At 38.7% G+C, this 10,313-nt stretch overlaps 3 protein-coding genes across 6 annotated transcripts in view; 1 reads left to right on the forward strand and 2 right to left on the reverse strand.

Annotated features, from left to right (window-relative positions):
* The window catches only part of NF1 (neurofibromin 1), a 208,931-nt gene that overhangs the window by 67,096 nt on the left and 131,522 nt on the right, over positions 1 to 10,313 (forward strand). The gene's annotated exons all lie outside the window — the stretch shown is intronic.
* Positions 1,190 to 6,545, reverse strand: OMG (oligodendrocyte myelin glycoprotein). The gene is made up of 2 exons (XM_010309284.2): positions 4,881 to 6,545; positions 1,190 to 4,141 (listed from the first exon to the last, which is right to left on the reverse strand). Exon 2 carries the CDS (start codon positions 4,133 to 4,135, stop codon positions 2,816 to 2,818), a length of 1,320 nt encoding a protein of 439 aa, XP_010307586.2. The 5' UTR covers positions 4,136 to 4,141; positions 4,881 to 6,545; the 3' UTR covers positions 1,190 to 2,815.
* On the reverse strand, positions 6,666 to 7,961 carry EVI2B (ecotropic viral integration site 2B). The gene has a single exon (XM_010309287.2). The coding sequence runs from the start codon at positions 7,959 to 7,961 to the stop codon at positions 7,110 to 7,112; it is 852 nt and encodes a 283-aa protein (XP_010307589.2). The 3' UTR covers positions 6,666 to 7,109.

Genomic DNA, 10,313 nt, shown 5'->3' on the forward strand with positions numbered 1-10,313 from the left:
ACAGCTTGGGAGCGCCATCTTGTTTCATACCCATCTGCAGTTTTTTGTATCCTAGCTTCCCCATCCTGTGCATGTGTTTGGAAAACCCCACAACCCCAGTTCCACTTCCAGGCTTCTGTCAGCGTGGTTAAGACGTTGAAGTCTGGGTGGCAAGTCATTCAGTATGGGACTTTCGATTTGCCCCAAACAGCTTCGGGAAAAGAGTGGTTTTTTTATAGACTTGCTGTTCACTGAATAGTCTTACTATGAGTGAAATGTTCTCAGAGCATGTCAAGTTGATTCCATGTAGGGGTTTTGCATGCAGTAGAATTTGGCATCCTATATTGAATTGTTCAGCTAAGAGACGTGCAGTATTTAATGTAATTTCCTCAACTCAAGGCGGTTTAGTCATAGCACCTCATTTTGTGATCTCTGTCCTACCTTGCGAGCTAAGCTGCTTTTAACTGTGTGGGATGAAACCATATGAATGAGCTAATTCTAGGAAGCACCTAGTTCTGAACGTAAGTAGGTTGATACTGCCTTATAGTCAGTCAGTACTTAGCAAACGCATTGATTATCCAAAGAGAGCGGCAGGCAGTGGCATTTTTTCAATACTGATCCTGGTTAATGAAGTTTATCAGTTCATGTCAGATTACTTAACCTGGGGAAAATAGATGGAACTCGTGCAAGTAGGCAACTCTTGCAGTCTGCTGGTAGCCGCTTTATTTAATGAGGCAGTTCTGCTGGCTGTCGGAGGCTCCATGGGCATATTGCTTATGGTCTAGCTTGTCTAAACTTTGACTTGGATAACTAGTTCTTGTCTACCTAAAATGTATATGAAATGTCAGCCTTTGGTTTTTGGGAGGAAGGGGTTTTAAGTTTTCTGTCCTATTAAACATGGAGAGTCTTTTTTTGAGAAGAGAGAAAGAGCTGCCTTTTCTAGTGGACAGAGATAGGCCGTAGGTGTTTGCAAGTTCGAAAGGGTGGGAAAGGGAAGGTAGGCCCTATGTTACTATTACCTTATCAGCTTATTAATAAACAATATTAGGGATACATCAGTAGCAAAATAATAGAATTTGATTTAACCATAATTTTCCCCCAGAAGGCATGAAGATTGAGCTAAGTGTCTGTTCGAAATGGGTTTGTATAACAAAATACTATCTATTCCGTGATATTACTATGCTTATTTGAAAAGAAGCACTGCCGCTGATTCAGTTCAATACAAACGTAACTTTATTTTTACTGAAATGCCAATGAAATAACTGTACAAATTCATTGTGTAACATTTACTGTTAGAAATTAAAATACATTTCTGGTTATAGAAATACTGTTCACAATTGGAAAGTTGTGATTTCTCTGATACCAGCGGTTGTAAATGGTCTACAACCCTCATTGACACCTAGGAGAAACAGAGGACACCAGTCTCGGTAGTGAGGTTTTCTGGGTTTTGCAGCACCTTCATGCTACAATAACTGGAAATTAAATGGCCTGAAATGAATGGAAAACACTGTATAAAGATTTGTAGTATTAAGCGAATAATACTTTTTCAATTAACTTGTTCTTCAGTTTTCATTTCATGCTGTTTGCAAAACTTCATCTGTAGTATATCAAGTACCTTTGCCACATTATTGAAATTATTTTCCTAGATTGGACAGAACCATGCGTGCAACTATTTCTACTCACTGATGGTGCAGATATCAAGGAGAATAGCATTCATGCTCATCCTTACAAAGCACAGATTTGGGCATGTTCAATGCCATGGACTGAATTATTTTTTTTAAAGTCCCAAGATTCAAGGATTATTTCAATGACAGCTTGTCAACTAATTGCTTAATTGATTTGTTACATAACTTGTGTTAGAAATTGGCTGATGTTTCATTTTACTGATCAAAAATAGTAGTTTGATACATTCTGGCTGATGCATGATGTTCTTTTAAGCATACTATATTAACATTTCAGATTTTTGGATGTCACTTGAAACAAGGAGTTCCATTTAATTAATTCGTGTAGATAACTCCTTGTTGTTGGAGAGTGTCATGGCATTGAACATCTTGTGTTTTCCTCTACTTTTATCTTTTTTTTTTTTTTAAATATGGAGAGTGAGAAATAACTTGCCTGCAGTCTCTAAGTCAAGACAGAGCAAAAAGATACCAGCCCCTACCACTTTTCCCATGCTGAAGTTGGACCACGTTGCCTTCTCAGTTTACACCCTCTCAGTAGACATCATGACATTGTCATATTTAATTCCTAAATTCAAAACTGTTGTTCTTCATAGTTAAAATATTCTAATACATATGAAGCAAACATAGATATACATGCTAGCGATTTTTCTCAGGAATAACTTCTGATTAGTGAAACAGCTAGATTTAGTTCCTTTATTTTTTCCCTTCCTTTTGCATGTCATCATAACTTACAAAGAATCTGTGCTGCTATATTACAAGAATTGCTCACTGGCAAGTCAAGCAAGACAATGCAGATATGATACAGGCCTTCTATTTTTTCCAGTTGTTTTATGACAAAATCATACATAAAATCAGTACTTAAAATTCTGATGTTTTATTCTGTGCAAGTAAAATTAAAAATTTAAATACAAAATAAGCACATTTTTAAAAACAAAATCATAGGTTAGTTTTACTCAATTAAGACATATTAAAATAAGTAGCAGCTTAGTATCAAGACATTAGTGTGCACTTCTTAATTAAGAACTGTTATTTTCTTTAGATCAGAGTCAGGACTTCAGATTTCTTGTATTTTGATTCATTATTTGACCTGGATGTCTTAACTGCAGCTATGTATCACAGGAATAAACTCAGTAGTTTTCACAAAATACAAGCCCTTAGCCAATAAACATTGCCACTGCACGAAGCATTACAACATAAACCAAATATATATCACAGATACTTGCTTTGGAGGGCACATGAGTGTTCAAAGTATTTGTAGTAGATTCCTCTTTCCTTAAGGTAGCAGTTGTGCTTTGAGGCATTTTGGAGTAGTTTGTTGGCATTCCACTGGTGATACTTAAAGTCATAGGAGTAGTGGATGATCCTGTTGAACCCGACCGGCTTGAGTTGGCCTCGGTAGGATCTTTGATGTAGATTGTGTGTGTGGCTGCTGCTTCTTGAGAACTAACCTTCCTAGTTGTCAGATCTTCTGGGTAGAGGAGTAGTGGTCGGTCTGTGCTCGTGAACAGTACAGTTTGGCTTAAGGTGGCCAGGGTAGTAACTTCCTTAGCTTTAAATTGTTTATGCATTTTTGTCATTTTGGTCGGTTCCGTTGTCACTGGGGAAGTAGCCTTGTCTGCTGCCTTCATTCCTTTACTCATGAGGCTGGAGTCTATCACCGTGGGAGCCGCTGAAGTTGGTGTGGCATTCATCCAGAGCACAGATTGATTAGCACAGGGAGCCCCTAGAACACTGGCGGCTGTTCCCTGCACCCATTTAAGCAAGTAAGGGATATTTTCTTTATCGCTGCAGGACCACGGGTTGTTATATAGTGTTACTACTTGCAGCTGAAAGAGCTGATCAAAAGCTTTGTCAGGAATGTATGTGAACTTGTTATTGTGCAGGTAGAGGCTTGTAAGGTGTTGTAGCCTCAGCAGTGTTCCTGGAAGTATCTGGGACAAGAAGTTATTGGATAGATCCACCGTCTCTAAGTTGTAGGGCATATTGGTTGGAACTGTCCAAAGTTTGTTGCTACTGAGATTGAGAAATTTGAGACTGCTCAGGGTGTTGTTGATCAGAACAGCTCTTTCCACCATGTTCCTGGAAACGTCAAGCACTTTAAGATTCCACTGGTAAGCTGTATCAAGTTTCTGAAGAACTTTAATGTTGTTGTTTATGGCATATAATTCCCATAAGGACTTGGGCAGATGAGCAGGAACATTCTTGAGCCAGTTATTTGAAATATCAAGGGTCCTCAAATTGGTGAATCTTGTTAGCTGATGATCGAGATCTATGAACTGGTTAAAGGACAGATTTAAATATGTAATGTTGTCTTGAAGTCCGTGTGGCAGTATAGTTAAGTTTCTGCCTGAACAGTCCACATTCCTGTCATTTCCTGAGCACGTACAGTTAGAAGGACAGATACCCAAAACAGTGGGTATGAAAAACAGAAGGACCAGCAGACAGGTAGATGTATTCAGTATCTGGTATTCCATTGTTGCCTGAAAATAAATACACCAAAATGACACCCTTTAAATCCATATAATATATTTTATTTCTTTACAAGGGTTGTCTTTGCAATGACCACTTGCAGGAGAAATTAAGTAAAAATATCAATAAACCCCTTTGTGGCACGGTCCTTTTTAGAATTGTTCGAGAGAGACTTTACAAAGCATCCCTTCATAGACTGTCATGTTGTCTGGCAGAATGAGACTTGTTTTTTCATCTCCCTTTCCCCCTCAAGCTCAAATGAGGGCTTTCTTCCGAAAATGCAAGTCTCTTCCAAATGTTATACAATGTCTGCTTCTTGTTTTTAGTGATTTCAAGCCTATATTATGTTTGGAATAATGTGTTCTTTGATACAGGATGAAAAAATGGCTGTCAATTGGATCTGCTTTACAAATCTCTGCAGTAATGTAGCAGTCCCCCCCATACATGCATGCTATTTGCTTAAGTAGAAATGGTTGAAATACATCTTAAATTGTTACGAATTTAGTTTGAAACCCAAATTCCATGTTCATGCTAACATGCACGGTGTTATTTTTCCTTATTATAGTGTTAATTACATTCTCAAAGCTGGTAACACATGTTTGAAAGCTGAATTAATGTTAGGAAGAAATCTCTGACACTGCAGCAAATTTCTGGTGCAAGCATCTGTCATCAACTAATATTTTCGCTCTTATTTCTGTCTCTAATTTTGTAGTAGGTTTTTGTGATGAAAAACAAAAAACACAAACTTACCGTAATCTCTTCTGCAGTATCAGCACATCATTTCTGTGAAAGATGTAAGCTTAGAGGTCGTCTTGTTCTAGAGAGTAGCTACAGTTGCCGTCTGTGGATTGTGCTTGCCTCTTCAGCTGCATCGTATTGCTGCTAGCTGGGGCTCTGCAACCACCTGATCTGCACTACATTGGAGGACTGCAGAGCTGTCGTTGGTGCTGACTCAAATTCATTGCAAAGCCAGCATATTAAATAAAATAGTTGGGGTTTGTAATTTGAATCAGTTAACTTCTCCATATCTATTACGCTATGTTAATGCATCCACATAGCACATAAGGTTGCCTACATAAACAGTACCGAATGCAATTTCTGTAGGCTATTTTAGCTTAAGCTCTGATTCCATTTAAATGTTCCTATTTAAAAAGTCATGTTAACTTGTGTTCTTTTTTACCTTCGATTAATCTCTCCTCCTGTAATCAAGGTTAATGTTAATTTAGGCTTCCTATCTTAAGCTTTTTTAAGCTGCCAGAATCTCTCTTCATAATTTTAAAATGTTCAGTTTACTCCTCAGATCAGGCTATCGCTGTATTGTCAGGTATAATATAGCTTGGCTTATAGGATTTTACAGATTTCTGTAGGAAACTTTTATGTGAATTTCTCCAAACAATATGGTAAGAATGGATATCGTTTATAATGCTGTTAATTTTAACATGGTGTAATGCAACAAGCTTTTAAAAAAAAAAAAATTCTTTGCATAATTGGAATGCTTTTCTTTAGACATATATAATCATACAGCTTATATAAATGGGAAGAATAAATTGTAAATATCTTTTCCTATGTCCATTGTATGCACAGAGCCTAGAATTTCATTTGCATAACTTACAACTTTAATTTTTAGTGGTAATTTAAAGATTTTGAAGTTTATTGTTACAATATGTGCAAACATGCTCTGTGCAACATCCTCAAATACATTCCTTCCCCAAGCAAACTCAAAACTACAAACTCTCTGCTATTTTGCAGAGAGGTCATGGAAGGCTAGCTTCAGCATATAGTACCTTCTTTCTATACATCTAAACATTCAATATTAGTGGAAAAAAAAAAAAAGTACCTCCGAGACCACCCTCCTGCTTCCCACCAAAAAGTTAGCTTACCAAAATGCACAGTTCTAGACAGGAGGGTGAGCTTCGCTTGTACTCGGGACTCAGGAGTATGTCAAACACTTAGCCACCTTGGGTTAAAAGGAATCTGGCATCCACACAACATTAATTTTTAAAGTTTTTTATTATTATTATTATTAAGTGCATTCTGAAAATACTGCTTCAGAGGAAGAGATAGGTGAATGCACACACCTAATTCTGGTAGTCCTTTGCCTGGGTGTTCTGCAAACTGTTTCTATCTTATCCATAAAAATCAAAAGTATTTAGATAAAAGAAAGCCTTTTTGTACTTGTTCTTCATGTGTTTGGAGCCATTTCAGCTTTTTGGTGACCACTGTATTAACTGTTTACTCGCACAGTTCTCTGCTTTACCAAACAATAGCCAGAAGTGACTGGAGGTTTTACACCAATAAACTTTTTGGCAGTGTTTGATCTAAAGGAAATGTCATTACTATTAGTGAAGAACAACGGATGGCTGTTAGGAGGATTTGTTTCAGATACCTGTAATCTGTTGTCACCAGCCTTTGCAGAAATCGGGCCTCTGTATGACAGACCACACTTACGCGTGTCGAGGCATTTAGACCTTGTTTTGTATTCGAAGCTTCGTATCTAAGCAAATACTCAGTTATGCTGTAAGTAACCAAAACATCTTGGAATTAGAAAGCTTTATTAAAATTAACTTGAATTCATTGCATTCACTTACACAGCCTAGTAGAACAAATAATTTTTAGAAACTCAAAGTACCTCTAAAGCTGTACTGTTTCTTGAAAGCTCCAAGTCTCTGTGTGCGTTACATACATGTCTATCCTGACACACAAAGGCATGCATACTCTGTTTTCTGTAGTCTCCATAATCTGGAATCACTAGTTATGGATGAATAGTGGGCACAATCCATGTTGTGTTTTGAAATGATTTGCTTCAGGCAGAAGCAGCTTGTTCTGTTTTGTGAAAGCTGAAGTTAAGAAACAAAGGGGAAATGCCCGTGCTGTGGTCTCACTGTTTTTGCCTGCATCAACTTCTCCTTTTTTTTAGTTGTTTGAAGAATACTTCATTTAAGAAAAATGTGAAGTATGCTGGAAATCAATTTTGGCAGTCTACAGAGGGTGTTCTGGCTGCAGCAGGTGGGGCAGTGGTTCGTGAACCTCTTGGATAAGTAACTTGGGCGGTGGGGGAAATTGTTCCTCTGTTCCTGAGGGAAATTCCTGGCACTTGCCGAGACCTGAACTGTGATCCTCTGTTGGTTCCCTGAGCCAGTCAGGTGGAGGTGGCAGATCTGGCGATTCGGGGGAGGCCGCTGGGTGAGGACAGCTTGCTGCCTCTGAGGTGGGAGCTGGAGGTGCAGCGCTGTTGGGAAGTGAAACGCTGGCTGCAGGGCTGTCTTCTGCTGGCGGAGGCAGCTGGCTGTTTGCATTACTGGTGGTGCAGCTGGATGGTTTCTCTGATGCAGCGGGGTTGTGTGGTAAGCTTGTGTCTTGTTGCAGTTTCCAAGGCAACATAAATAAAACTGATGAACGTTTGGTAGCCTGGTCAGAGTCCATAAAGACATCTGGGGTGTCTCCATCGGAAAATGGAGAACGACCTGCCCAGTTTGAATCAACTAAAACTGGCCTCCTGCAGCATTTCCACAGAAGAATTATAATAATAGCCATTATCATACCAATCAAAATGATGCCAATTATCAGTGCTGCTATCCAGCTTCCATTGCTAGGTTCTGCATGTGCTTTGGGGAACCAAGGTGGTGTCGTAACAGTCAGTGCTGGTCCAGATTTGTGCAAACTGAGTCCAGTTGCTTGCAGTTGATACAGAGGAGCTTTGTCTTCCCTTGGACTCCTGATACTGGTGTATGCATTTCTTTTATTCATGGAAATGTCTTGGGGTATTGCTGTAGAAAGTGATTTCCAGATTTCTCCACAGAAGAGAAACAGTATTACTTGCTTGCTGGCCATTTTCCTGCAGCCTCTTTAAATAGGTCTTCTCCTATAGCAGAAAGGAAAGAGAACACCTTAACTTGAAAACTGCGTTTGTCTGGTCTCAGTAAAGTGTAACTCTGCAACAATTTTATGTTAATACTTTAAAATTTCATGTCTGTTTTTCTTTGCATAATCAGCAGGTTTGTCACTGACTTTACAAACAGGCAGATTTTCAACGTTATTGATCATTGTAATTGAGCGATGTTGTTGAAGAGAATGTCTTTATTACCTTTTTCACTTTATCGGAAAAAGGCATCAGCAGAGAAGTCCTAAGAGTGTTTCAAAATAACAACGTTTATCAATCATATAAATGGTTGTGGACCTGGGACAAAATACGAAACACTCGCAGCAGTATTGACAAACAGGATTGTCACGAGTAAAGAAAATTGTCTTGTTTTGCTGGATATAAGCTGAGTCTTAAGTAAAAGGTTCTTTACTGTTCTCTTAAACTTTGACTTCCTGTTCTTGCCTCTCTTCAGCAATTAAGGGTAGAGCGTTATGATTTTTAAAAAGTTTCCAAATACTGATGCTGTAATGGCATTCTAATATTAAACTTTTTATAAATGAATTTCTGCATGTGGAACACTTTTTGTAATGAAGGAGGTTGTGTTAATGTTAAGTTGTTGGCATGACACAGATTCCCCCTCCGTACTGTTTAAAGTTCAGATCTCTGAGTGTCTCTGTATGAAACAAATCATAAAATACATCCATGATGTAGCCATTTTATATCTGAAGTTACTTCTGTGCAATTGGCGCTAATTTATGTTACTATAATGCTAGTCATGAGAAGGTGTTCCTGGGAAATCAGTATGCATAAATCTTTGTGGGTTTACAAATATGCAATATGCAACAGTGCAAACACCTATGAGTAGTAAATCAATGCTTCTTAAAAACATTATGATCTAAACTTGGTAAGGTAAAAATGATTCAACTTAATTTTCTTCTGCTCCATTCTTTTCAAAATGTAGTCAAATAATACTTGCATGTAGAGGTCGTGATAATTCATAGTAACAACATCAAAGAACATGGGTTTGAAACCCCAATACTTTGTTAATCCAGACATTCAACAAGAGCTTTGAATACACCCCGAAGTCAGGACATACACAGTGCTGTGCACAGTGCAGTTCCATTTCAGACCAAATAATACGAATATTAAGCCTTTCGAAGTTGATTCTTACCTGCACATTTATCTTCCGTCAAGCAAGCATCGTCTTATTTTTTGTTGGAAGCCTTGGGAAAACAGACTGTGTGCTGAAAGTCAAGCAGCTTAAAATGGCTCATTTCACATTGCAGCAGCTTTCTGCAGCTGAAGAGGAAGTGTACCAACACTTGCTGCAGGAAGTGTCCCCAGTGGGGAGATTACAAAGAGCCTTATCTCAGAGTTTGTCACCTTTACGAACAAACTTTTCAGCTCTGTTGTTTTTATAAAACTCAAATATTTAAATGTGTGTGGCTTTTGTCTGGTATGCGCATATTGTGTAGAAATTCATAAATACTTGTTTGCCTGTCTTTGTTGGAAATAGGTATAGTTATTTCTGTGGAGTCAAAAATTATGCAAGTTTGGATTGGATTTGAATCTTACTGGTTTAATTTCAGTGGTGGGTTTGGTGTGCTGTCATGATTCTTAGTGGGAAAGCAACCTTGGGTTCATTGCAGTGAGTCATGGAAAGCTTTATTATCACAGGATGCTGGCTTGCTTGTGCATCTTCATTTATGTAGTTGCATTAAAAGGCAGATAACTACAGATTTCACCTTTCTCCTGCCCCCTACTCTCCATGTTACTCTTCTGTCTGGACAACTTTGGTACCTGCTGCCATCATTAATGAGGGGCTGTGCTCTCTTTCTTTTGTCGTCTTGAGCGTTTTTGCCCAGAAAGGTTGCCTGGCAAAAAGAAACCCACACAAATACGTCCTCGTGGCATTTTGCAAGCGTTTTCTGCCAGTGCCAAGTAGCTACTGCCAGATCCTTCTGCAGCTTCTTCATCTCCTCCTGCTTTTCCTGTTGTGCCTCTCTTCTGATTGCACTAGTTCTCTTTTTCAGACTCTCCCTCTTCCTGCAGCAAACACAAATCCTGATGCTGTACTCACGTTATAACTCGTAGTTTCTTGTCCGATTCCTTCATCTTATCCCCTCATCTCTTCAACCCTCCTAGTTTCCACCTATCTTTTGCCACACTCCCACCTCATTGATAGTTCTTTTTCCTTCCACTGATGTGACTGTGATTCTTTCCTTTTTTGCTTGCTTTTTTCATGGCATTGCTGGTTCACCCCTTTCATCTGCTGCCTACTAACAGCTTCCTGTGCTCCTGCGTGCAGGCTGGCTAGGTCT

This window comes from Balearica regulorum, chromosome 19 (genome assembly GCF_011004875.1).
Source record: "Balearica regulorum gibbericeps isolate bBalReg1 chromosome 19, bBalReg1.pri, whole genome shotgun sequence".
In the NCBI taxonomy this organism is placed as follows: domain Eukaryota; kingdom Metazoa; phylum Chordata; class Aves; order Gruiformes; family Gruidae; genus Balearica; species Balearica regulorum.